The 27966-nt window shown below is 46.3% G+C and overlaps 1 protein-coding gene across 2 annotated transcripts in view; it reads left to right on the top strand.

The window, feature by feature from the left end:
• Positions 1–7457: 7457 nt before the first annotated feature.
• Positions 7458–27966, top strand: part of esrrb (estrogen-related receptor beta) — a 41587-nt gene continuing 21078 nt past the window's right edge. For both annotated transcript variants that reach the window (XM_067242848.1, XM_067242847.1), the window contains exons 1-4: positions 7458–7588; positions 11731–11799; positions 21085–21494; positions 27381–27497. In XM_067242848.1, coding sequence (XP_067098949.1) covers positions 7539–7588; positions 11731–11799; positions 21085–21494; positions 27381–27497 — 646 coding nt within the window. In that variant the 5' untranslated portion in view covers positions 7458–7538. The remainder of the gene's footprint in view (positions 7589–11730; positions 11800–21084; positions 21495–27380; positions 27498–27966) is intronic.

The raw sequence follows: 27966 nt of genomic DNA, 5'->3' as shown, positions 1-27966 counted from the left end.
TTCCCAAATAAGATAAATCTCCTCCCCTGTTAGACAATGAGAGAGGCTCTTACTGTCCATGAAAGACTTTATGATAAGTAACTCTCCTCCTGAGGAATCTATTGGCGCCCGTGATAGGGGGACTCCCTTTGGTGTTCTATACTTGGGCATTCTGGAATGAAGCCAATTTGCTCATACAGACATACCTGGAGCCTGAACCAGACGCAGCTATTTTTTAATAAGCATCAGCCCTCGTACTGCTTATTGCTACTGAAAACTAAATATCTATATATTTGTAGGATGATGGGAGCTTGGAGAGTATGTTTCCACCCTGTGGTTTCCTGTACAGGATGTCTCCATCCTGTCTGCGCTAACAGCATGTCACGCACCAAGAACATTAATGATCCATCCCTCAGTCACACCTGAACCGGTCATGTCCACGTGACCAGTAACCGACCTATGACCTTTAGGGGCCATCCAGGTGGACCAACAGCCACAGATGCACTTATCAACCCTCAGCCCAGCCTCACCGCCTCCCAGCCCCCTAGCCTCCAAGGCAACAAGACAAGTTTCCTTCTGGACAATCAAGTCTATCTTAATTCATTTTACACCACCACAGAGACATCCTGTCACTAACATGTTCTTCCCGAAGTGTATTTCCAGCACCAGCAGGTTGTTCTCTGGACGCCGTAGCACCAGGCAGGTTCCCAGCCTTCACCCTCCTGCTGTCAGCAGGATAAACAGCATCAGGATCCATAGCAGCAGTGAAGGTTCTCCAGGCCAGTTCCTGAGACCAGCAGCAAAACTGTGGAGGTCTGGAGCCTGTCTGATCTCCAGTCTCCATCTTACACCCTCCGCCCTTCACCACGCAGCACGCTGAACACTTCACCGTTAAAGCCGAGAATCTGCCTCAGGTAAATATGGAGTAAATGATTGGATTATTGTTGTTTCATTTGGCCATGTAGTAATGGCTGGATTATAAACATTGCAGGGTATAGATTTCCTGTCAGATCCTATGAATCAGACATCCTTATCTCATTTCCAGACTGCCTCTCCACCCAGCACTGCCATCTCCCAGCCAGGGAGTCTGGAGGAGAGGGAATAACACACACACACACACACACACAGCATCTACCCAGCACAGCACATGCACTCCCAAGTCCATCCGAAGATTTCAAAAACCACTTAGAGCCCCTGTCCATATTTGTTAAGCAAGTAAATCTAAGGTCTACGGTGCTCTGAATTCAGAGAGAGGGGGAGAGAGTGATGTAGAAAAACCATGGAAAAGAGGGCAGAGGGAAGAAATGTCTCCCAAATGAAATTTAGGGGACGGGGGGGATGGAGGGGACGGAGGGGACGGGGGGGACGGAGGGGATGGGGGGGACGGAGGGGACGAGGGGGACGGGGGGACGGGGGGGACGGGGGGGATGGAGGGAGGACGGGGGGGATGGGGGGGATGGGGGGGAAGGGGGGGACGGGGGGGATGGAGGGAGGACGGGGGGGAAGGGGGGGAATGGAGGGAGGATGGAGGGGACGGGGGGGACGGGGGGGATGGAGGGAGGATGGGGGGGGACGGGGGGGACGGGGGGGACGGAGGGGACGGGGGGGACGGGGGGGATGGAGGGAGGATGGGGGGGACGGAGGGGACGGGGGGGACGGGGGGGACGGGGGGGATGGAGGGAGGACGGGGGGGACGGGGGGGACGGGGGGGACGGGGGGGACGGGGGGGACGGAGGGAGGATGGGGGGGACGGGGGGGACGGAGGGGACGGGGGGGACGGGGGGGATGGAGGGAGGATGACAGCAGGTGGAGGGAGAGAGGTTGGGCCCCCTGATTCAGTTTGAACCATGTAGAGGATAGCGTTTGGGTTTGAATTATGCAACGTTTTTTTGGGAGGGATTGAGATTAATGCCTGATTCTTTTTATCTCAGGACCACCCTGAACTTCTCAGGACAGCCATGTGCCGATGGGAGCCTTGTTATGGACGATGTTTCCCATGTTCCTTCCCTCTGACTGCTGGAGATGGAAGTGACTTTCCACTCTAGTTACAACACCAGTGGTATGATTGGGTTTGTATCAAAGCCGTAATCATAATATATATTGGGGGACACACATCCCCCCCCCCCAATATTCAAATCTGGTCAAAATGTCCCCCCCAATATATTGATATAAAAATATAAATGTGCTACGCTACGACAGGCAACCACGCACGCCGTCCGAAATTATCATAAATAAATACAAATTGTCCCCCCCAATGTTGCCTCCATGGCTACGGCCTTGTTTATATGGACATCAGAAAGGGACAAACATTCATGAAGCTTGTTGTGGTCTCAATCAAGAGTTGCCATACCTTCTGCAAAGGAAACTTTACTGTGAGTCACTGACACAATTCTCTGGGTGAGGGGCATGTATATAATGCACTGTTGAAGTAATAATAATTGTAATATAAATATGTCAAATTAATTTGACATTTGAACACAAAAAGATCCACTAGTGTACAGAACATTTGAAGTACATTTTACTCTGCGTTGATTAATTTAATTATTAGTGTTTCATAGATTTTAGACTGGGCTTAAAAAACGTTTCATCTTTTGACATGAGTTAATCCATTAAAGAATATGAATGAAATCATTTCCATATGGCGCTTTGATGACAGGGTGTAGGTAGTATATATGTGCAGCTCTGCTTTTGGTAGAGACATGTCTGTAATTTGTACAGTTTATGAATTACAATATATTATAGATATATAAATATATAAACTGGCCTTCCTCTATTCTCAGTGGTGAAGTTGTGAGATGGTGCTCCCTCTAGTGGTTACTGCTGGTAGGTTTCTCAGTAGTGTCCCCGACCTCAAAGATGCATGACCAGGTAAGGCTATGTACTGAATGGTAAATTGAACATCAAAAAATAATTGTATTATACATGGCAATCAAATAGTTGTATTAAATACGCTATAACTTGTAAAAATAACTTTGAAAACTTTTGTTTTTCAAAATGTCTCGTACAAGAGTCACCAAGTTTTTAACACTATGGACTGAGACACTTGCTGTAAAGGGACATCCTGAAAATATGATATGCATCTATGAAATAGGATATTCTTTTCTATTACACAGCTAAACACACTTCCTGAGAATCCGACACAATTTGTAAGCTGCTATGTGATACTGTTGCGACGCTGCTCTCATTCTGCTACAGACGCGACGCTACTATTGTCTTGTTATTTATTCATCAACAGTGGAATCCGACCGACCTTTTCCAGAACTACAGTGGTATTCAAGATTTTTACCGCGTGTCAACTGTCTCTGCTGTTTTCTTGCTGAAGATTTAAACTAACCCAGCCACACGTTGCTGTTAATGGACTCTGTTAGGGAGGGGGAGAGCCCGAATATTCAGTGGCACTTATCCAAATTATCCCCGACTTTTTCTCCGTAACTGCTGCAGTAAAGGTCAGTAATGGCTTCAAACAGCTGCATAGGCACCTAGGTCTTCAACGCTGGTGTAGCCGCGAGGGATGGAGTGAGGACACATGCTGGAGGAGGAGTTGATAGCGGGGCTGTCGTATGTGAAACGGCACATTCAGAATCACATTGGTGAGAGCTCCTACCTGAAGACACCACTCCTACGCAGTTGCACCTGGGGGATTTGATATGACCTATCTTTGTAAGGTAGACTTCTCTCAACCTTACTTTTCCTCCTGCATTGTTTTGACTGGGCCTTTTTTTAGCCTAGACTGCTGGCAAGCTTAGCCAACCGCTCTGAGTTTGTTTTAAGTGTTTTTCTTAACTAAACATGGTTACCGTTTTAATGTTTTAAGTGAAGTTAAAGAATTTAGACTAATCCCTGCGTTTTTCGTTTGCCAAGTTTTGTTCCCGCTATACTTTAATGCGGTGTCATGCACATTCATACTGTAAAGATAGGTGTAGAAAATCTGACAATTATTTAGTATGATGAGTATATTTCTTTGTATTGATTGTGGTGCTGAAAGAGCCATAATTTGGGGCTGGCTGTTTTGAAAGAAAGACTTAATCAATGATGCTGAAATTTAAATCAACTTGAAGTGCGTCGCACGCGCTCGGTAGGCATAATGACAAACAGGAACGTGTGAGCGAGGGAGGGCAACTCTCCAAACGGTCAACAAGATTGCTGCCCTCTGTTGTATTCCTAGGCAAATTTCCATTAAACTCACAATTCAGATAACTAGTTTATTGAGTATGGTAATGTCAAGTTTTTTTCTCTCACTCAAATTAACAACGGTAAACGTGTTGTCATGGAGTCTATCCTTCCCACTACCGCAGGCTATAACGAATCCCGGAAAGGCCCTTGCTCTCACGTGCAGCGATGCACTAGCTTCTAACCGTCTGTCCAGGTGGGTGCAATGAACCACTAATTAGTCGACACCAATTAGGTCATTTCATGTTAAAATGTGAAACGTTTTTACTTCCACAAATCCACAGTGTAGCTTTTTTCAATAAAAACAAAATCCTAACCAAGCACAATAATTTGATCTGGCAAATGTTATCTTTATAATCTAAAATCCCCTTAATAACCTCTGTCACAGTCATCAAAGAAGTAAAATAACAGCCATACAATAGGACACAATAAATAGATCTTAAGAGATACATTTTCCTATAATATTACTTCAGTTAGTCTACATATAATCAACACAATATGTGCCATATGTATTGTGTTAAGAATCATTGTTGTTACTGTTATTCCCCCTCTTAATTTCTCTTTCTACCTAAACTTTAAGATCCTTCCACCTTCCCACAGTAACTACACGCACACAAACCCTTAAAAACACACCCAGGTACAGTTTACACACACAAACTATTTAGCACACTAATGTACACAAAAACTTAGAGGTATGTCTTGTAAATATGTTGTATGCCAATGTTGTATAATTTGCGACATACTATTTTGATCCGTGTGAAGGAAAGTATTTCATGGCATGTTGTGTACTACTGTATAATTTTGTATCGTAATTCTGTTATCACATTTACTCTCGTGATTAACTGTGTGCCTTCTGCAGGTCTATCTTTTTGTATCAGATTTCCCAATGTCAAATCAGCTGCCACGAGCAGTAAGGTTTTCATAATACAGCTGATAAGGGATGACGATATGACCAGCCTAGCTTTCATGAGTGAGAGGACACTGCAACACACTGTAATATCACCCTAAAAGCTCTGCAAGTAATACATCCTAGAGACACTTGAGAATGCAAGTGAATGAAGTGTTATCTTCCTAAAAGAGACCGTGCTCTCTGAATCCCAGTGTGTTCTCTTTGTAGTTGTGCAGAGTAAACTAGATATACTGAATGAGAGGGGTTTTACTGAGAGAATCTAAACAGTGACCTACTGTGGCCCTCTTGATAAGTATTCAAAAGAGGTCGATCCTTTCTTTCCTTGACCAAATCAGTTGAATTAAATATTTATTTTTCTTTTAATCCAGTGTTTGAGCCATTAGATTACATATTAGTTTTGAGAAGTAATCAGTATGACTAGTAAGACTAGTTTGATGCTACTTCAGTAAAACTATAGGCCTGTGTACTGTAGGGTGGTCTTCAAAGTACTGTCTTTCTTTTCTTTGACATACTTCAATCGCGTTGATTTGTATGTTTTACTGAGTTAGTCGGATGTTGAATACATTAAAAGGAAATTCTGTTATGTTTTTATCAGAAGAGTAATTTATGTGGATTTTATTCTTCTTTACTTCATGAGCTTGTAATTTTACCTTAAACAAGCTGTGCCATTGACTTATACAAGATTGTATATTACAATGTTAGTTCATTGACTGTCATTTTATATATTTTATAAGACCGGATGTTTTACCCGTGCAGCTCTGAAAGAGATGTTGCTGAACATCAATAGGCCTGTGATGATCAACAGGGATTGCGTGATGTTTTTGCATCGATTATGGAAACGTGAGCCGATGAATAGAGATGTATTCATCTCCTGAGGGAATACCAACACGAGCAGCAGAGGGACATTCCTGTTTCCCCTCTAACAGACTGTTTTAGTACAAGAAAAAGAAGGCTACCATTATCCACCTCTCTCTCTCTCTGTGTTATCTACAGTACTGGTAGAGGGGGTCCTCATTTCCCATAGTGCTCACTGGCACAATCTTGTTTTAGTAATAGTAGACATCTTTTTAGCCTCGGCCCTCTCCTAGCTTAGTTTGAACGATGTGGGCGAGTTGGTCTGTTCCAAGTGTCAGCTCTTTTGTGACCGCTCTTTTCTCTTTTAAGATGCCATGGTGAGCTTTGCTCTTATAATATGGGGATACTGTAACATGGAGACCCTCATTGACTGTGAAATGGTATCTGCATTCTCTGCATTCCTCCTGAGCTTGATCAACAGAGAAACACAGGCAGGTTTAAATCTGGGGGCAGAGAAGACAGGGCTGGATTTTCCGCTGCTTTAGAAGCTGATGTGCTCCCACAGTTTGACTAATGGCTCGAGATCATCTCTCACAGGTGGTGAAAGATTCACAATAGTCCTTCACATGCAGCACTCACAAACGAGGCTCGCTACTCAACTCAATAAATACGTTTACAGTCCTAGATTGTTTAAAAGTTGTCTTGCGTGTTGGAACTGATTCAGTACAAAAGCAACTTCGCTTCATGTTTTGGTTAAAAAGCACCACTTGTCAAGTATTTGTTTTGAGATTGCTGAAAGAATTAATAAGTAGTGCATTGAATCTTGTTTTATAATAAGTACAAATTCAATCACTGAGGAGTTTTCTTATTACGGGCCCAAACCATTACTTCAATAAAAAATAAAGCCAAACATTTAGTGCGTACATTTTTAATCTGGGCAGTAAAATATTCAGCTTTCACCAATTTTTTTTATTTATTTATTTTGCAAGTATAAAACTATATCTGTGTGCATATGCTGTGTAATGTGGTTTATCTGTCCTCTCTTGTAATAGTAAGCTTGTGTATGTGTGTTTAAGCATGTGTGTGTTTTGTGTGTGGTGGAGTGCGCTATTGAACGAACGAATGTTCAGATCCCTCCTCCCCCGTTCTCTCTGCCGGCCTGTAGCTTTAAGTCCTGCCCCTCGGAGCCAGCCAACAGCAGCTGTTCCATATTCATCAAGCCCTCGAGTCTTAAAGAGCCCTATCCTAACCATGGAAAGAGTCATTCCTCCCGCTTGCTCTCTCATGCTCTCTCCATCTTAGCGCTCATCCTCCACTGCCTGCGCTTCTCTCTCTCTTTTACCCCTCGCTCTCCCACTCTCTCTCTCTCTCTCTCTCTCTCTCTCTCTCTCTCTCTCTCTCTCTCTCTCTCTCTCTCTCCGGCACACACGTTCTCTTACATACACACACTCACATACACTCAGACACACATACGCTCTCTCACACTCACGCGGATGCACACCCACCCACACCCTCTCACATCATCAAGGTTCGGCGTACCTGTGCAAGCTGGGGGGGGGCAGTGCTGGAGGTGTTTGGTGCCGTTGTCTCTGAGGAAACTGGGCTGGCATTTTGGGGCAGAAGCAAGTCTCAGTTGTCGTTTATTTCTTCTTCCGCTCATTCCTGGAATGCTAAATCTGGACTGATGGACATTTCAGAACTTTGTCTACCAGACCCTCTCAGCTATCATAACCAGTAGGTGCATCTCTTTACTTCACCCCTTCTTTTAACCCCGTTCTTCTTCTGTGCTATTGGATGTATTTTTTCTTTCTTCCTTCCTTTCTTTCTCTTGCTTCTCTTTATTATTATTATTATTTTTAATAATATATGTTTTTGTTCTCTTCACAAAGGACCTGCAGAGCTAGGAGCTAAACTTTTTTCTCTGCCTTAGTGAAGATGCTGTGAGCTTCTGCTGGCTCTGTATTCCTCATACACACACACACACTTTTAACACACAATCACACACTCTTAACATGCGCACACACACACTCTCAACACACACTATCCAGCTCCCTCTTTATTGCTTTTCTGTGTGTATTGGAGGCTATTCAGTCTCGGTGTCAGTGTGATATAGTGATACAGTGTAACGCAACAGGGCAGGTGTACTGATGAGACTGTGTTGATAGGGGGATGCATGGTGGCCCATTGTAGACGCGTGACACTATTCACGTTTCATTAAAAGCATAGCTGATCAATTAAGGGTGCCTGTTTGCCATGCGTGTGTGTTATTCCTAAAGCATTTTGGTTGCGTGTCCTGTTGGGTTAGGGGGTTGCTGAGCGATGGCATTGTTCCCAGCCAGGGCCACCATGGGAGGATGACAATACGTTTAAGGAGATTAGATTAAAGCGAATTCACAGAATTGGGGAGGGTGAATTCCGCGCTGCAGTGTGTACCTTGAGAAAGACGAGCCCACGGATCAGTCACCTCTGTCCTAGACCAGAGCACGGGAGACAAGCTGCCCACGGGCAAAATGTAAACTTACTTCCTGTAACTCGTGCCGTCAATGTGGACCTCTCATTATATGCTCTGTAGACTCCCGTTGCTGTGACACACTGTTTCAACTCAAGAGTGTTCTGTGTTGATCTGCACTGTTGACAGAGAAAGTCAGAGTTTTTTTTAAACAGGCTTTGGGTCAAACAGATTTAAAACCGTATTTCTATCGTTTCTCTACTCAGTGTTTTCTTATTTATATTTTAGGGAGAGAGACAGAGTACTATAAAAATAACCAATAAATAGCTCATATTGATATTAACTTACAGTAACTTAATATCTATTTTTGCTTTTGTATACATGGACATATAATACTCACAAATTGAATCTTGAGTGGTAGTGTTGTAGTTTTTATTATAAAAATGTTTGCTGCCTGTGTAAAAAGAAAAACTTTAAATGAAAATATTATTTAAGGCTGTTGTGATTTAAATCTGATCACACAAATATCAAATGAGATGAAACTATTTTTATCTTCTCTAGGTGTATAATGAAAAGGCCCCATGAATTTATACTGACATTTGAATTGTTGAGCAGTATAGATTTCCTCCCTGTATAGTATTTCAAAGTGCTTCAAGCACAGGGCTCCTCAATAGAATAATGCAGAGAGATGGAAAAGGAAACAGACTTTGTCAGCATGGATTTAAAGACTTTCGGTATTTATTGGGATTTGGTTGTAGGCTAATTATTGTACATTTCGAGACAAGACAATGTTGTGAACTCATTACCTACCAAGGTGCTCATGTTGTAATCTCCTTAGTTTTTCCCGGTAATCTGGATTACAAAGGTTCAATACATCTCTGCCATTTACACCTCCAGTTAATAGTTGACCAAGGAGCATTCAATTGTTTATCAAAATAATTACTGATGATTCTCTAAGGTCCTTCTTTGATAAATGTTTGTCATCCAAAGTATATTTTGTGTATTCTTGTGTACATTCTACTGTACATTGATTAAACAAGTTACAAGTGATGTGTTGAGAGTAGAGTAAACATTTGTTACTATATATTTTAAGTGGCCATTTAAAACGGGTATTTTTGTCACACCTATGACAAATGATCCATGAGCTCTCTCCAAATCTGTGTTCAGTGTTAGTTGTCATATCATCATAAAATCATACATGAAAACTAATGTTTCATTTATGTATTTGTATGTTTATTTCCCAAAACCTCTCTCTCTCTCTCTATATATATATATATAGACACAATATAATACTCTGCTAATATTTGTATTAGAAGAGTGAACAGCATGTTATAATATTTTGAATAATTGACCAATTAGGTTTTGCTTCACATTAGTTCTACAGAAGTTGTGCTTATAAAAATCTTATCACATAGTGTTTAGTGACATTAAGTGTAACATTTACATTGTTTTAAAGATGAAATATAAAATGAGTTGGTCCTCAGCAAAAATGTACATTGTTGTCATAGGAAGTAAAGGAGAAAGAAAACACATTATAAATAAAAGCTGACAATATTGGTAATACCATTAATTGTTTAATTACATTAAACAATTTATATATATAAATATATATATTACAAAATGTATGTTTTTGAACTCACACCAATATTTGGTCACAAAATGTAGAACATTTTGAAACAGTGTATTTGGCATATTTCTGATATACACTTAATAACATTTCCACAACAACAGCTGTTATGTGAATTCTAATGTAAAATAAGATTTTTTTTCTGATAGTTACTCCAACGTTTATTGTAAAACATCAAAAACATCAATCAAATGTTATTGTATTTTGTGGGGGTCAGTGTGTCAACAGAAGTATAACTATTGCAATGAATGCCTTTTTGTCAGTAGTAGTAAATTAATATTGTTTCATAAAGACAGAAAAGAGAGATAAAGCATCTAAAAATAAAAATTCAATCACAAACCAACAATGGTAAATTTACAACAACTAAATCCAATCCAATTGATTCGACACAAGAAGACGTTTTACGTTTCCTCTAGGGCCTCTAGTAAAACAAAACAGTGTTAAATACTTGAGACACTGTGCATGGAACCTCTTCGGCAGTGGCTCTGTGTGTCCCCGTCTGCGAGGACAGGATCTCCTGCTCCCTGTCTGGGATGGAGGGAGGGCGCTCCGTACAGAGGATTTGGGAGGTGCACGTCCTCTGTGTAATTAGCACAGCACTGATGTGGAATCGGCACAGTATGGAGTGTATAGATTGACCTGGGGGGGTGGCTGTCGTTGCCTCGGAATAGGATTAAAACACTGACAGTCTTTCTCAGATGATTTACCACCATATCTTATAGTTTATTTGTATGTGAGCTGGAGAACTCAGAGCAAGGGGCTGAGTTACTGTATAAAGGATGACTTTGCGTGTCTTTTTCTTTTCTTTTTTAAGACTCCTTTGTTCGCATCTATATCACACCTGCTTTGTGTTTCCTTGTCCGTGTCATGGGGGATGTGTGTTCAGCCTGGGCTCTCGCTCACTGGAGCCTGCTGGGCTGCAGTGTCACTCAGTGTCGTCTCCTTCAGCACGGGGGAGGAAGCGAGGGTCTGGCAGGCTCGTTGCTGCCGTGCCTCTCTGACATCAGCCAATGCTGAGGACTGTCAGTTTAGGTTCATGTGCGCTGGCTTGCAAACACACACCCTGAAAGGTAGAGAATCCAGACTCGTCTTCTCTCTGTGCCTGAAATGTCCTGTCAACACCCAGGTTTAGCCATGCCATATTCTAAATGTCCAGTTTGCCTTTATGAAATTAGAGCTTTTTAATGTATTTGTAGAATGGTGGCAGTCTGCTCACTGTGATGAATTAGATTCAAATTAGTTTGACTTCATTCCCAGGTTGCTGCTTGAGGTTCGGAAAACGCACGTCTCAAAATTCCTCCCCTTTTTTCCCCTCCTCTCTTCGTTCTTATTAGGTTTTCGAAAACAAGGCGAGGGAATTGCATTAGTGTATCTCAAGTTAAAAGCTCTTTGCTCTTTGACCAAGTGTTTCAGTGTTATTGGGTTAATCAGATTTTTGCTGTCTTCATGGAGATGCTATCACAGGGCTGGGGTTGGCGGGTAACCCAAGCAGCCCTGCTCAGACACCACCCAGATGGGATCAGCTTACGGTAATTTGGTTTCAGAATACATTACCAAAAGAGGCTTCTGGCCGAGAACGGCCGGCCCGTGTACAGCCTGTGGCCGCAGTGGCCGGGGCCTCCCAGAGACCCCCCCCCCGCTGGCCCAGAGCCCCCCGCTGGCCCAGAGCCCCCCGCCGGCCCCCTGCCGGCCCACAGCACTTAACGGGAGGTGTCGGGACATGTATGCCTTTCAAAGAAAACCTAATGTTTTAAATTCAATTTGTCACCCAATTCTAAATGCATCTCCTTGTACCAACAGGGCTTCGTTGTCCAATTCATTAGGGCGATTACTCAGTCCCTTGGCCACACTGGAGCCTTCCCATTTCTGGTAAGCCCTGCATATGAGTATCATTTCTTTCACTGTAAATATGTCACTCCGATGAGGGCCGACCAGGGAGAGAGCATCTCTCCGGGGCATCTAGGGATGCACTGGCATTCCCATTCTGCATCTCTCTCTCTCTGTCTCTCTATCTCTGTCTCTCTATCTCTGTCTCTCTATCTCAATGTTTGTAGTGTTTAGCTGTCTGCACAAACTTGTTCTTTTCAAACAGCATTTCCTTTACCCACTCCTGTGTAGCAGCAGCCTGTATTCTCTGGTCAAAATGTGTACTGGTCGACTAGGTTTGACAGAATGTTAATGTTGGAGAGTAGAGAAAATACAGAACTAGGTTGCAGTGTTCTGAGTTCCAGAATGTTTGTTTGATAACCAGGCAATCTCAGAGATGTCTGTGTGCTGTGATGCTTGGATACACTGTGTAGACATTAATAGGTACAGCAAATGAAAAAGTAAAAAAAAAAAAGTGAAATGTTTTCCCCTCATCAGTGATTTAAACGTCTTTGTTTATATTTCACATTCATTCACCGCATTTATTCACTCAAGGGGCTTGCGCCATCGCCTCCGATAAACACACCGCCCACAGCATGCTAGGGGAAGTCAGTGCTGAAGATGTTTTATTTTAGAAGAGGTGACTCAGAAGAACTCGTGCAGTGTCAGGCCTGTCCAGTGTCCTGTGATTAGCTCCCACTATTTCCCAACATCCTCCTGCTCTGAAACCACCAACCTTCACCACAGGCGTCCATCTTGCTTTTCGCCACGGTAACCTTGAACACCTTCGCCGCAGTGTGAGAATTTGTTTAAAAATAACCAGGTCCATTAGAGTGGGAGGATAATGCGGCCGGTGTGGATGCTCTCCGCACCGTGGCAGGGAAGTGCTATCACTGATACGGTGTGTCAGCATTTCTTCCTGTTGCTCCAACACCGAAAGGCCCCTCTTCATTTACACACACACACACACACAACCAGACAGAGAGAGATTTGAGTCAGGGTCAGAAAATCTTTAAGCTGATGAGAAGAAGAAGCTGTAATAAAATATTGATTATTATTATTATTGTCACCCGTTCTGTGATTGTAAAGTGGGAAATAACTCAGTAGTTACGGATGTGTCTGACCTGAGTTTCTGTGTCCAGTTCTTTCTCAGTCTGGTTGGTGTCCTGACAGACCTGAGGGGAAGTGACCACTCAGGTGCTTTAAGGGAAGGAAAATGCAGAGTCCGCTAATTTATACTTGGTAAGGAGCGTGGCGTGGAGTGGGTGGCTACACCGGTGTTTATCAGGGTATGTTATTGGTATTGAGCGCCCCATCGTTTGAAGGTTATGTTTTGGAGCAGTAATTGAAATGCAAAATAACGTTAGGATCGATGGTTAGCTCTGTTTATTTATGAAATCAATATTGAAACCGTCCGTCACAATAGCACCTCTGATTCCTACTGACGGGTTAACCAAGTAGGAGGCGCTGTGTTCGGCCTGGCCAGACACACATGCTTTTGACCTGACAGCCTCGCGCCACACGCCCGCCCACACACACGGCGGGGGGGCCGTCTGGCTAGTTTGGAGCAAGGCCTTCTGGGTAGCAAAGACACGTCTGCTGTTAAGTGACAGTTTTGTGGTGTGTATCAACTCTGCTGGTGTTAAGAGTTCAGGAGTTGACTTTGGGGTAAGTTCAGTCAGGGTTTCGTGAAGTATCGGCTGTGATGCGATCGTGTGTGTTGACTCCAGTGGACCACTGGTAGGTGTGTCTGTCAGAGAGTATGATGCTTGTTCCTAGTTTGCCTAGAGAGACTAGTCCTGATGAGTAACCAGTCATTCAGGAGGGAGGGGGTGGGCTGTTGGTCGCTCTCTTGCCTGCGTAGGCCTCGGCACGTTGACTGGGCACATGTCGGCTATCGACGCGTTCGTGTCCTGAGGCCTTTGTCTATAAGCTCTGCTGTCACTTTGTTAGCGTTCTTCCGTTAATAATAACAACAACGTAGTAAAAAAAAGGATTATGTATTTGTGCCACAGACAGAGAGGGTTGTGTTTTACATGTTCTCGTCCTCAGTTTGTCATCTGCCGTTTCCTGTCGTCCGTCTCCAGGAAGGTTACAGCGTCCATTTCATTTCTTTGTTTTAATTCAATGTCAAGGTGCTATCTTCTCCACGTAAATCAGAGTCCATTATACGGGCGCTCTGTCCATTTGCCGGTGCTGTGCTGACCCAGGAGTGTCTGTAAACCAGAGTGCATTATAATGTAAATCTTTATTCATCCCTCCGCTGAGAGAAGCTTCTCTGAAGCCATATCGGGAATGTCATAGCAGGGACATGGGGGTACATTCTGTAGAGGGGACTGGGAGAGGACAGGGAGAGAGCACATGTGGACAGGGGATGGGAAGAGAGAAGAGACAGGGAGAAGGGACCCCACAGGGATTGTTGGGCTACCTCATCAAACTAAACAAATATTTAAACTTCTCCCCAATTTCATATGACCATCGATCTGTAGAGATGTTTTTTTTTTACCCATTATTGTCATTTTCATTTGGTTGTGTGTGTGCGCGCATGTGTAAGTTTGCGTTTCCTGTGTTTATGCGTTTGTGTCTATCCACGCTAACCGGTGCAAAACGTTAGTTGTCGAACCTGCCAGTTATACGTCCCCCCCTGTGTGGGGCTGTCAGCAGAGCAGGCAGGGACGAGATGCATGTTTAGATTGTCCCTGAAGGAGATGCTCCCATTCAGGAAATATCCCCAAACTTTAATTATCCCTGAATAGTGTGGTGCAGGACCCAGCCGTATAAATCAGTCAGGGGCTCCTGGCTTTTTACTATCAGCAGTATTTATGGGGGAAGAGGGGAGGTGGTGGAGAAGACACAGTAAAGAGATGGTCCGCTGGGAGGTCCAGCACATCTCCACACCTATCAGGAGGAGGGTTTCTGCGCTACAGACCGCTGTGGACCAATCCCACTAGACGAAGACCGCTGTGGACCAATCCCACTAGACGAAGACCGCTGTGGACCAATCACACTAAACAGAGACACGGTTGTGATTGGTGTATGTCCGGACATTGTTAACCAGGACATATTTTTCTAAGGTGTTTTGTCAGTGATGGATTATTTAATCCAATTTACTGCACGGTCGATTCTTCAGCAAACACTAGTTTTTGATAATACTCTGTTCTCTACTAGTACACACTAATAGTGATTCTAGTGACAGCTAGCAGGTGGGGGTCCCAGTAGCTTTGTGTGCACCAGTAGCATGTCCGTGCTGTGCCTGAGCCTGGACTAACATTTACACATTTGATCTCAGATAAATTGTCACGGGCACCTGAGAAATCTGCAAATTTCAGACAGTTAAGTTTTTACTCGTATATTTGTGTGTGTGTTTTTCCTGTGCATGTGTGTATAAGTGTGTGTGTGTGTTGCTCTGGTGAAGAGTGTAATGTATGAGTGGGGGAAGAGGGGCTCTTTGTTTAAAGCAGGTAGAGTTTCCCCCTAAACATGGACAGTCTATCAGAGGAAGATTAATGAAGTAATTTCATGCATGGCTCCTTGCCTCTACCCCCCCCCCCCCCCCACACACACACACACACACACACACACATCCCAGCCGTACTCCAAGTCACTGTGTCTAAACCCAGGATTTACATTGGCCTGTGTTAAATGGCCTTAACCCTTTACAATAATATTTCTCTCTGTTGGTAGTCAACACACACCCATTGCCGAATACATGCAGCCCTAATATGGTAGCTTCACACACAATAGAAACTGTTTACTCATTATTGCCTCCCATAGTCTTTGTCTTTTTAATTCTGTTTACTCCTCTCAACATGTCTATTTTTAAATGTGATAACTGAAGTCTATCTACCGTACAGAGTTACTATACTATTAGTAGACCTGCCTTTCAGGAGTGCTGTCTCTCTCTCTCTGCTCACCTGACCTGATGCAGTCAGTCGATATGAGAGTGAATGAGTTGAATACAGGTCACTGACCAGTGTGCTGTGGTCACTTGGAAGGTTGGTGATTGAAAAGGATGGAAGTCTTGATGAGTTCAGTTTGCCCACTGTGTTCCCAGCTGTCTCACTGGACTACTATCGTCTACAAAGAATAACATGCTCTTAGTGACGGGGTTGAAACCATTTATTTTGTTTTAAATAAAATGTTTATTCTTTTATCCATTTTATCCAAATTGACGTGCAAATAATGCATTCTAGAAAGAACAGCAGTAGATGAAGGATCAGGTGTATCTACATTTGACCTCATGTAATGTAAGGCCACTAATTATTTGAATTAAAAAAGCCACTATTCTATTTTCAAACTGTAGTTAAAATCCAGTGGACTGTAAATGTGTGCCAATGTAGGCGGGTGGTACAGTAAAACACAACCACTTTCCACAGACAGTACAGTGCTCTGAGCAGTGCCTGATGGGATCCAGCCTGCTGCTAAACACAGCAGCTGTTAACCCTTCACCCTCCCCAACTAGGTAAGCTGAACCCAGCTTACTCCCAAACAGGATATTCAGCCGTTTAAACCCGATCCTCATCGTTCAGGCTCGTTTCCAGGGACCCCAGCCTCCCTCCTGCCTCTTCAGACGGCCTCGTCAGACGGCCTCGTCAGACTGGAGGCAGACTGGAGGGAGGAGGGCCTGCTTGTCTGTTTTCCTGCCATCATCGTCAAGCAGGAAGGAAGCGCCGGGCCGGGCCGGGCCGGGCTGGGGATCGATAGATGTGATCTGCGTCTTGCCTCTGGAGCGCGAGGCTCATGTTGTCGTAGTGAGTGAGCTCATGGCTTTATAAAGACTACAGTGACATCGCTGTGGAACAGCTAAATTTAATCCTCTGCTGGAGACTGAACATCTTAATTGCCCGGGCCGCTCGCAGCCCTGGTGGTAACCCTGCACCAGGCCGGGCCTACGGACTATCGATCTAGCCGTGGCCCTCGCGTTTCTATCGGCACGCACAGACAGCACTCTCTCCCTCAAACCCTGCCCTCTCTCTCTCTCTCTCCCTCTCTCTCTCTCTCGGTTCTGTCTGTCTCCTCTCTTTGTTTTCTTCTGTAGATCCGCACATCATAAATCTCTGTCAGCCCCTCACCAAGCGTCCCTCCCCCTCCTCACCTCCCCCTCCTCCCCTCCCCCTTGTCCCCTCCCTCTCCCCTCCCCCTCCTCCTCTCTGCTTAGAGCGCGACTAATGAATGAGAAGGTCCAGAATTAGGAGCATCTCTCAGACTCTCACATTAGAGTGGAGTCTGTGGGGACCCTTCCACACACACACACACACACACGATTTGGTCCCATATTCCCTTGATGGTCATTGACCTAAAACCAGTTATACAGAAAGGCGTCATCCATATTTCACACCGTTTGTCAGTGTGTCCGTTCCTCCCCCTCTCCCAGGAGCTAGTCTCCGTCCAGACACACAAAAACACACACACACGGCATTAACATGACTCTGTGAGAAAACACTCCTGCAGTAAAGATTGTTTTGGTGTCTGATGTGTATTTTATATAAGTGTAGCTGTGGTGCTGAGGGAGCAGCCAGGCCTCCCATCTGCAGATGGGCGCGGAGGTACGCGGGCGCGGTGAGGGGTGGCGGAGGCCCTGGAGGAGGGGTCAGTCAGGCAGCTGCTAGCGGGCCGGGCCGGGGCACCAGGCACCGGCAGGCTGAGAGGGTCTAGCAGGAGCTAATTGAGTTCCTTCTCCCACGCTGACTCTGGGGCCAGTGGCTTATCAGGGACATCGCCTGGGGCCCTCCAGACAGATCTGCCCCCACTGGGGCATCTGATATCGCCATCACCCTGCCTGCGGATGTCACCCCCCCCCTCTCCCCCTCAATCTCTCTCTCCCCGCTCCAGTCTCTCTCTCTCGCCCCCTCTCTCTCTCTCTCTCTCTCTCTCTCTCTCTCTCTCTCTCTCTCTCTCTCTCTCTCTCTCTCTCTCTCTCTCTCTCTCTCTCTCTCTCTCTCTCTCTCTCTCTCTCTCTCTCTCTCTCTCTCCCCAATAGAACTGGGACGAGGTTGGCAAACTTTTTTTTTTTTTCACGGTCAAACCGTGTTTTTGGCATCCCACATCCCGGAGAGTCGCAACAAGGACTCTGTCTGAGTCCGGACTGAGCTTTCATCTCCGTCTGTCTGAGTCTGGACTGAGCTTTCATCCCGGCCCTCGTGTGTCGGGCGGTGTGGTGCTAAGTGTGCGACAGGAAGCACGTAAGAGTGGTGTGTGATGGTGTTCTCCTGTACAGTACGAGGCATTAGCACCCCAGCCAGCAGAGCAGGAAACACTCAGATGGAATACCTACAAATTGGGCCAATTAGCTGCGTCCTCGTCACAGTGTCGGGTTCTGCCCCCGGAGAGAGACGAGGGGACTCGCTCTCCTCAGCTCCTCTCCCAGGGATCGTTAGGCCAACTAATCCAGGTCTCTGCTGCAGTGGAGGAATGATATTAGGGATCCAAAATGCTGTTAGGAGGGCCAGGTGGAATCAGATTAAAACCAAACTGCACAGTGTGCTTTTGTGGGCCCCATAACCCACCACTCAGCATGAATTCTGATCAGTACAAAGGGAACAAAAGGAGTAATAGAGGAAGAGAGAGAGGGAGGGAGAGATACTGTATCTCTGTCGTACAGTCCTCCTGTGGGAAGCCTGGCAGCAGAGAGAGAGAGAAGAGCTCGTACCCTGAGTGCGGGACAGAGCTATAGATTTCACAGTCGGTTCACCTCTGGGTTTCTTGTCCTGGATGTGCAGAACGCAAACTAATTAACACCTAGGCCCCATATTGTATTTATTATCCCAATTGATGCTGTCAAGGTATTTAAGACTCATAACTCATTTGACACATAATGGTATTTATAGATTTAATTTGGACCTGTCCCATTTGAGATCAAGAATATTTATAGAAATATTCAAGAAATGTTGATTAATATGCTGGGTTCAAATGGTTAGTATTCCTTCAGTGTCATTAATCAATATATTCCGTCTTGTTAAAAACATAAGCACAGCAGTACTATAATGTGTCATCGCAGAGTGAGTTAAGGGTATTCCAGCCAGCACATTTATTATAAATGACCAGATAGAGCTGGAGGAGAAACGGTTAAGACACTTATGCAATTATGCTAAGTGTCACCCTGGAGGTGACCTTTGAACCGGGGTTAAGCTTACTCTGAATTTGTGAAATAAAAGCTAAATGGAGCCATCGTCTCTGCTTACGTTTTAATATATCGCCTTTAATAAGCCGAGTGCAGGTGCCCTATCGCACAGGTGCATGTGCCATCTGAAACAGAACATAAAGCAGATGAATAGAGTCACACATCCATCTATGTGGATGCAATCTGCATTCATTATTAGGAGCAGGGAGTTAAGTGACAAAGTGAAATGAGCTCCACTTTTTCACATCCAGAGTGTTTCTGCAAGGACACGTACCCAAGATCTTTCAGTACAGAGATATTTCTTATTTTTAAGACGAGATTTCGCTTTTGGCATCCTGGCTTTGACGTGTGGGGTTATAATTTTTATGGTTATTGTTTAACCGGTTTTTATAGTTACAGTGGAAAATACTGTAAATCGAAGACCATGGTTTCCAGTAAAATCGCAGTTCTGGGTTTTATATTGTGTACGCTCTATATTGAACAAAAAGAAATCCTGGACTCCTCAGCCAGAGGGCTTATTCCACAAGGTCAACGGCTTTAACAGGGGGCATTTTTTATTATTTATTTTAGCAGTTAACCTTTTTGTGAATTTCCAGAGGTGTTGGGAACCTGGAGCAGCGATGAATATACATGACAGCAGGGAGGGAAACCCAGGAATGAGATTTAATTTGACTCGCTGACCCCCATCTCCACGGACCAGGAAGCCAGGGTGAGGAAAATAAGGTTGACCCCTGACCCCAGGGCCCGAACCCTGCCGGCACCCACCCTTACAATTAAATCAGCCGGAGAGAGAGAGACACAGAGAGAGATAGAGTAAGAGAGAGAGGGAGGGTGTCCGGCACGCAGACAGGCCCCTGCGTCCTCCCTGCCTCCTCCCTGCTCTCCAGCTCGCTGGGTTATCCATCCCACCGCTTTCCGTGGCCGAGAGACCCAGAGGAGAGCTCCCTCTCTCCTGCTGTGTTGACAGGAACCCAACATGTCAACAATGTAAACATCGCCATTAGTTGGCGATATGCTAATGGTGCTAATGTGCTACTGCAGAACCTGGGCTGTCTGTCTGCCACTCACCAGGTAACCCTGGTGTCTGAATTAGCATACACCACGCCAGGCTCAATTTCAGTAATGTGGGCTGGCACTGGCGACCTTTCACCCCGCTGCTGGAGCCTAATGCAGAGGTGCCCGTGTGTGTGTGTGTGTGACCTCGCCCTAACCCTCACAGGTCGCCATGGCTACACAACCTCTCCGACACGGTGAGGTGATCTGCCCGTCCGGGTGCTCGGTCGGCCTCGCTCGCGGCGTCCCCCGTGGAGAGACCGTCTCCTGGCCGACGCCGGGCCGCTCTGTGCTGCGGCTGGACCCCCCCTGTTTGTTTGGGTTAGAGGGCGGAGCTGACCCCCCCTGTTTGTTTGGGTTAGAGGGCGGAGCTGACCCCCCCTGTTTGTTTGGGTTAGAGGGCGGAGCTGACACACTCGCCTGAATCGGTATGAAGGAGGAGATGCTGCAGTGTTAAAAGCTGCACGGTATCGACACAGCCAGAGGCAGCACTTAACTTTACTCACAGCACAACATTAGATAAGATGTAGTCCCACATACCGTTATTAGGCAGACGGGGAGAAAGTCAATATCCTGCCAGGCTGTGTCGTCCTGCCTGCTGACTGGAGGAGAGCGGGAACACACTCCTCATCCTCTGTATCACACACTGGCAGCTCACTTCTGCTTTAGCAACGTATTTAAGGTGTTTGTGTTTGTGTGTGTGTGTGTGTGTGTGTGTGTGTGTGACACACATCAGAACATTCTGCAGCTGGTCGACTGTGAGGCTAATGAGGCGCTCCTCCCTCCTGGTTCATTTGTTCACGGGCAGGGTTAGGACACACTGTGGTGCTCACACACATACACACATACACACACATACACACACTGACTCACACACACACACACTCATACATACACACACACACACAGACCTTTAATGCAGGGTTAAAGATTAAAACTATGGAGAAAAGGTCTGACACGCAGATGAAGAGAAATCTGTCTATCTAAAAAAATCCCTGCTTGTGACTTGTCAGTCTAAATTCCCTGCTAATGACCCTTTTCCCCTGTTGTCACTCCCTCTCCCCCTCCCCTCATCCTCCTTTCTCCCCTCCCCCCTTACCTCCCCGCCCCCGCAGGTTACTGAATAGGATGGCTGCTGATGAACGTCACCTGCCGTCCAGCTGTGGGTCGTACATCAAGACGGAGCCGTCCAGCCCCTCGTCAGTCATCGACACGGTCAGCCACCACAGCCCCAGCGGCAACTCGGATGCTAGCGGAGGCTATGTCAGCACCATGAACAGCCACTCCAACGGCCTGGACTCCCCCCCAATGTTCACACCCGGCGGACTGGGGGCGGGCGCCTGCCGCAAGCGCTACGACGACTGTTCCAGCTCCATCATGGAGGACTCGCCCATTAAGTGCGAATACATGTTGAACTCCATCCCCAAGAGGCTGTGCCTGGTCTGTGGAGATATAGCGTCGGGGTATCACTACGGAGTGGCCTCCTGTGAGGCCTGCAAAGCCTTTTTTAAAAGGACGATACAAGGTAACTCCTTCCTTCTGCCCCCCCCCCCCCTGCAAACACGTAAACACACTTCATGCAAGAAAACCTCCCCCCCCCACACACACACACGTCCATGACCAAACACTAAAACACACTCCAAACAGGGAGGATATCCCTAAACCTGCTGAAACACGTAAACACTCTCAGGGTTAGGGGGTTGACCAACACTCTCACTGCGTTCCCCCCTCTCTCCCCAGTCAACAGCATTCCCCAAAGGATCTACACTGTCTCCCTCCTGACCCTCTAACCTAGTCTCCCACTGCCCTAAACACACACATGACACACACGGTCACTGCACACTGCTTTGTTGCATGGACCTTTTATACTGTATTGTTTGAAAAGAACTATACCTTATGTTATGCTTTCATTGATTGTACTGGAATTGTGAGGTGGGGAGGGGGGAGGAGACTGTAGTGAGAGAGAATCACTTGCTGCCCTTGATGGTGACAGGCAGGCAGACGCATGCCCACGTGGACATCTTCACATGGGGCAGGCTGGTAGTGAGAGACCAGGATGACATCATCAGCCAGGGTCAGGCTTGGCAAGGAGCAGTGATTGTGACATCATCAAGAGGGGTCAGATCTGGGTTGGGAGCGCTAGTACCGTTTGTTCAGATGCCTAGAGGAAGCGCAAAATGTTTGGTTGATTATTCTCGTCCTCAGTGTGTGTGTGTGTGTGTGTGTGTGTGTGTGCGTGTGTGTGTGTGTGCCTGGGGACTAGATCTGCATGATGTATCGCAGGTTCCTGTTAGAGAGGTAATGACAGACCCCCTGTGGAGAGTGTCTCTGTTTGGCCCACATTCATCAGAGGATGCAGGAATGACTGAGCCGGTGAAATCCTGTAGCACATGCTGAGAGCTCCGCCCGCTCTGACCTGCAGCCGGAGGAACAGACACCATGCACAACGCCAACTAGATCAAATAATAAAGTACTGTCAAATCTTGACCAGTATTTTATTAGTATAGCAGTAGAAGAAGTAGTAGAATTCCTAAATAGCCACAGTAAAAATCCCCCCAAAAATATGTTTGTCTGTGAATTTGTGAGTTTATGAATTTGATTTTTAAGTTCAAGTTGAGGGTGTGATTGCGAAAGATGCCACAAGGAAAATCAACTGTCTGTGTTCTGTCAAGTGCAGACGGCCTGCTAGTAGGTGTTTATTTAGCCTCCTCATCCTCTGTCAGCTTCAGTCTGTGTACCTTCTGCAGCATTAAAGCATTAGACGTCCCTGTTGACTGATGTTGCCATCCACAATCCTGTCTGTTGACAAAAGATGAACATATCCTCTCAAGCAGCATCCAGTACTGTACTGGAGCTCGGCTTTTGTCCCATCGCTAAAAATACCAACGGCAGCACAAAGCAAACAGAACAGAGCCATCGGAGAAGAAAGAGATGTCTTAAGTGGAGCAACAACCCGAACAATTAAGAAGGAGGTAGATGAACGAGAAATGGAACAAAGTTTTTCCTTTTATTTCTGCTCCTTTCCTCTACTTTGCATTGTCGATTTGAAATCCCTCTCTTTTCTCCTCTTGGAGGGCTGCCTGTAATGGAGCTAATCTGCCGTCGTTTGTCCGAGCCACAGGAGTTTTGTCAATAACAATCAGCGTTTGGAAAGTGTAATTAAGGACGAGGCTTTTCATTAGGAGGAAGGGTGGGGGCCGTCTCCAGGGACGAGCCGGCCAATTAGAAACTCAGGCACGCGTCGCCGGGTAATTTCAGGGAAAGGAGGGGGACAAAAACCCCAGGACTTCTTTAGATTGGAGAGGGACCCGACTGCTCTTTCAGAGGAGGAGAGGAGGAGAGGAGAGGCTTAATGGCATAATAATCAGACAGGGGTCCCAGCCACAGCAGCTGGGGGAAGGGGGGGGGGGGGAGGAGGGGGGGGGGGGGCGCCGTCGGGACTTTTGGAGGGGAGGGAGGAGGAGGGAAGGGGGGGTGAAAGAATGGCAGGCAGGATGGGAAGCAGGGCTGAGGCGGTGATGGGAGGGATGGAGAGCCCTTGGAGGGATAGGAGGGAGAGGAGAGAGAGAGAGAGGAGGAGGGAGAGGAGAGAGAGAGAGGAGGAGGGTGAGGAGGGAGAGGGAGAGAGAGAGAGAGGAGGAGGGTGAGGAGGGAGAGGAGAGAGAGAGAGGAGGAGGGTAAGGAGGGTGAGGAGGGAGAGGAGAGAGAGAGAGGAGGAGGGTGAGGAGGGTGATGCGTGCGACAGCGTTGGCTAACGACCACAACAGAGGATGTGTCTCCATCCGTCCGTCACGCGGGCCTGAAGATAAAACAGGAGGAGCGGAGCGGGAACACAAGCCGCTTTATGTTGACGCTAGTTTAGGACCCGTCCTTGATATCAGCATCATCGTATCCCTATCCTGTGTGATAGACACAGAGCTTTACTTGTGTCTGTAGGGCAACATGCAAAGCGGATTGAGTTGCACATTTATCCAACAATACAGGGTACAGTGAAGCGGCAAGAACACTTTACCTACCCGGAAACATTTTAAAGAGTATTTCTGTTTGTCTGTCTGAGCTAGCTAGCTTTGTTCAGCTTTTCATCCACTTCCTTTCTCCCCTCCGCTTCCTGAGGTTGGGACTGGACCTGATTCCCCTTCCTGTACAACAAGAGCGGGATGGCAAATCCATCTTCTGTCACCTATTTGTCCAGTGAACTGCCCCCTGAACTCCTACCTGGAGATAGTTACATTAGTCAAGCCGAGGCCCAAATTACCGTCAACCTAGATCACCATCCATCCCAGAACCCCCTGCTCTCAGAGCTCCCTAATCGTACAGCCATCCCAGCAATACTCAAGCCCCAACAATCAAAAACATACATCTCTTATTGAACCTTATTTTCTTCCCATTTTGAACCCAAGTGTAAAATTGCTTGAAAACCAACTGAACTGTATGGCCCTCTTCTTTATATGGAGTAATAGACCTTGACAGTAAGCCTGTAAAAGTCAGTTTAGATTTTGATGAGAAATACCTGCCATTTTACTGTAATTTACTTACAAGACCTGACTTTCCCCTCTGTGCCCTGGCACAGGTCCTGAAAAGCCATAAAATAAATTGAGACGAATACATACCTGTGTCCAGCGAAGGAAGCCTTCGTCTTCTTCTGCACTCTGTTCTTATGTTATCCGTTTAATAAGGTAACCTCGGTTACGGGAGACGCCCCCGAAGCCAGCTCTGGGTTCCAGGCGCTGAGTTAACCCTACAGACGCTTGACCCACTGTAAATCTAGGAATGCATCCCTCATATGTCTGTCTGGTGTCCCCTTAAGGCTCTCAAACAGACCCCAAGCGGACCACAAACATTTTTTATGGTCGATTTTAAATTTGTGTTCTTATTGTCATGGTTGCAGATCTTGTGAGAATTGTCAAAAGAAATATCAGCTTTGTGTTTTGTGATTGTTATGAAGCTTCATAACAATGTGAGTGTGAGGTGAGAGAGGAGATGAAACGCGTTAATCCCCCTCCCCCCCCACCCCCCCCCCCGCTCAGCGGGGGAGATGAGTGGACTGTCCCTGAGACATGCTGGGGCTTTGATGTCCCAGTGGGCACGGTGGATTTGTGTTTGTACTTTCTGTGTGTGTGTGTGTTCCCTGTGCATAACTGGGTTAGTTAGCCTCCAGTTGGATTGTGTGCACATGTCCTTGTTGGCCACCCCTGAGAAGAGGGAGGGGGAGGGAGGGGAGGGAAGAGGGAATTCAAATGCCCCTGTAAACACCAGTGTCCTGAGGGACCAGAAGGGTCAGTCCTGAAGCGGGGCTCTGGGCCTGGCAGGCAGACCGGCACCACACACACACACCTGCCACACACACACACACCTGCCACACACACAGGCCCACACACACACACACCTGCCACATGCCAATTTTGCCTTTTTGCAATCATGATATTATGAGGCAATGAGGCAAAATGACAATGATGAACAACATCTCCAAATATTTTGCCACGTTAAATCCATAAACAGAAAGGATTTCAGGAATTAGAATTGAGTCGTAAATATATATATTTATGTTTTATATAAACTATTCATAGCAACAGAGTAACAATGAAGACTTCAGGCTGATTGCATTTTCTGAACAGATGGGAAATAGATGGGATTATTATGGTCTGGTTATGCTGTGACAACAGAGGAAAACAACAGGAGTGAGAAAATCAGACCTCATCAACTCCTTTTTTCACACCTTTATTTACTCCAATCCCAAAGAGATCAGAGGAATTAGCATAACGGTTTCTAACCAGATATAAAGGAGGAATTTCTAATTATTTAGCATATCTTGGGACCGTCTACTTGATCTGTCCAATAATGTTAACATAATTGCATAAATTGTCAAATGGGTTCTAGAGGTGGAACGTCACTGGAATATTACACAGCTCTCTCTCTCCTCTCTCTCTCTCTCTCTCTCTCTCTCTCTCTCTCTCCTCTCTCTCTCTCTCTCTCTCTCTCTCTCTCTCTCTCTCCCTCTCTCTCTCTCTCTCTCCCTCTCCCTATAACAACCTGGATTGAGGGTCAGCACAGTAGCTGGTTGAGGGAGTCAGGATGGAATCCCGATGTGTGTGTGTGTGTGTGTGTTTGTTTGTCTACATTCAAGCAGGCAGCCAGCAGGCTGACCTACTGCACAACACACAGGCCCAGTTTCCCAGACATGGATTAAGCCTAGTCCTGGACTAAAACCTGTTTCAGTGGAGATCACTGAATTTCTTTTTACTTTAGGATTGGGGTAACCCACGTCTGCGGAACTGGGCCCTACTGCTCTATTGGTTAATTAGCCTTACGATTGTATTATACAAGAGCAAAATATTCACGTTGGTTACTGTATATGTATAGGGATTCTCAAAATGTTCATATTTTGTGACACAGCCTACTACTGCAGTAGAATAGATGGTATGGCATGGCAAGTGATGTGACTGAAAATATTATTTTCCTAAAAAGGAAAAACAAGGTCTGAGAAATCTCAGTGCTGAAAACAATAAAAATGTTTTTGTCCCTTTACAATCCAGCTACACTATGATTGAAATTCAGAACCAGCACCACCAGCTATTATTTAGAAACCCTTTATTGACAAACCCTTGAACAGCCCTCAGTAAAACACAGGTATTAGGACACACAAGGAGATCTGCACCATACATCCTGCCCTTTATGTCGCTAATGCTACACTACAACGGAAACATCTCTTTCATTGTGTTGCAGTGAAACCGTTTTTTTTTTCTTTTCTTTCTTTTTCCCTAGCGCTGTCCTGGACTCAGTCCTCTACAGTGGCTGGCTGAATAATGCATAAGGACTCAGACCCGTGCGTTATGTAAATAGTCAACAATGGCAACAGGGGTAACAACAGGTTTGGATCCGATGGAGCATATGTAAAGTGTACAGGGGCCCAGCTCCCTACCCTGCTATCGAGGACGGTGGCTTGGGCCCCAGGAGCGTGGGGAGGGGGGTGGAGGGAGGTTGGGGAAGGGCAGGCTGCACACGAGACCTGGAGGGACTCGCTCAGAATTAATGAGGCCAATTTAGCGAGGGGCCAGGGTGGTGACTGTGGAAGGGTTCCTGGAGGACTTGTGTAGGTCCCCCCCCTCTCCCTTCTCTCTCTCTCCTTCTCTCTCTCTCTCTCCAACCCCTCTCCTTCTCTCTCTCTCCATCCCCATTCCTTCCCTCTCCTTGTCTCTCTCTCCATCCCCTCCCTCTCTCTCCTGGAAGTTACCTTGTCGCTGGAGGACAGATGTCTCACCCCAGCCACTCCGCCCCTGAAATAGATTCCATAGGATGTGATTAGGCCAGCATCGCCCTGCGGGGAGCCAGACTCTGTGTGCTGCTTGTGACACAAACCGCTCTGGGGCCGTCCTCTGTAGCCAGGGCTAACCTCCTCTCCTGTCCTCCTCAGGAAACATCGAGTACAGCTGTCCCGCCACCAACGAGTGTGAGATCACCAAACGGAGACGCAAGTCGTGTCAAGCCTGCCGCTTCATGAAGTGTCTGAAAGTGGGGATGCTGAAGGAAGGTGAGCCCTCAGCCCCAGCCCCAGCCTCCCTGTCTTCCCCCCTACCAACACAGCAGTAAATAATGTGCAGTTGAGATCGGGACAGAAATATGCTGAATAGGTCGATCCGGCTGTCTGAGTAATAGAAAGTAACAGTATTCCGACTGGAAAGCCTTAGCCCGGGTCCCTGAGCACACACTCAGGCCGGTCACAGCTCTCCCCGGAATATTGATCCGCTAAATGTTTTCCGAACATCTCAGCTCTCTTCCTGTGGATGTTTTTTAAAGTCACGCCAGCTGGGAATTCAGTGACAATTAAACATGCTACCAATGGATTTCTCTGAAGCCACCCCCCCCCCCATCTCAATCCACGCCCACCCACCAAGGCCCCGTGGGACCCCTGTACTGGGCCGCGGACCCCCCCCATACCCAGTCCTGCCCTGCATTAGTGACTGTCCTCCTCCTCTACCTCCCTGGTTGGGGCCTGTTAT

Source organism: Osmerus mordax, chromosome 9 (assembly GCF_038355195.1).
Source record: "Osmerus mordax isolate fOsmMor3 chromosome 9, fOsmMor3.pri, whole genome shotgun sequence".
Lineage (NCBI taxonomy): Eukaryota > Metazoa > Chordata > Actinopteri > Osmeriformes > Osmeridae > Osmerus > Osmerus mordax.
This window is presented reverse-complemented; position numbering and strand designations above follow the sequence as displayed.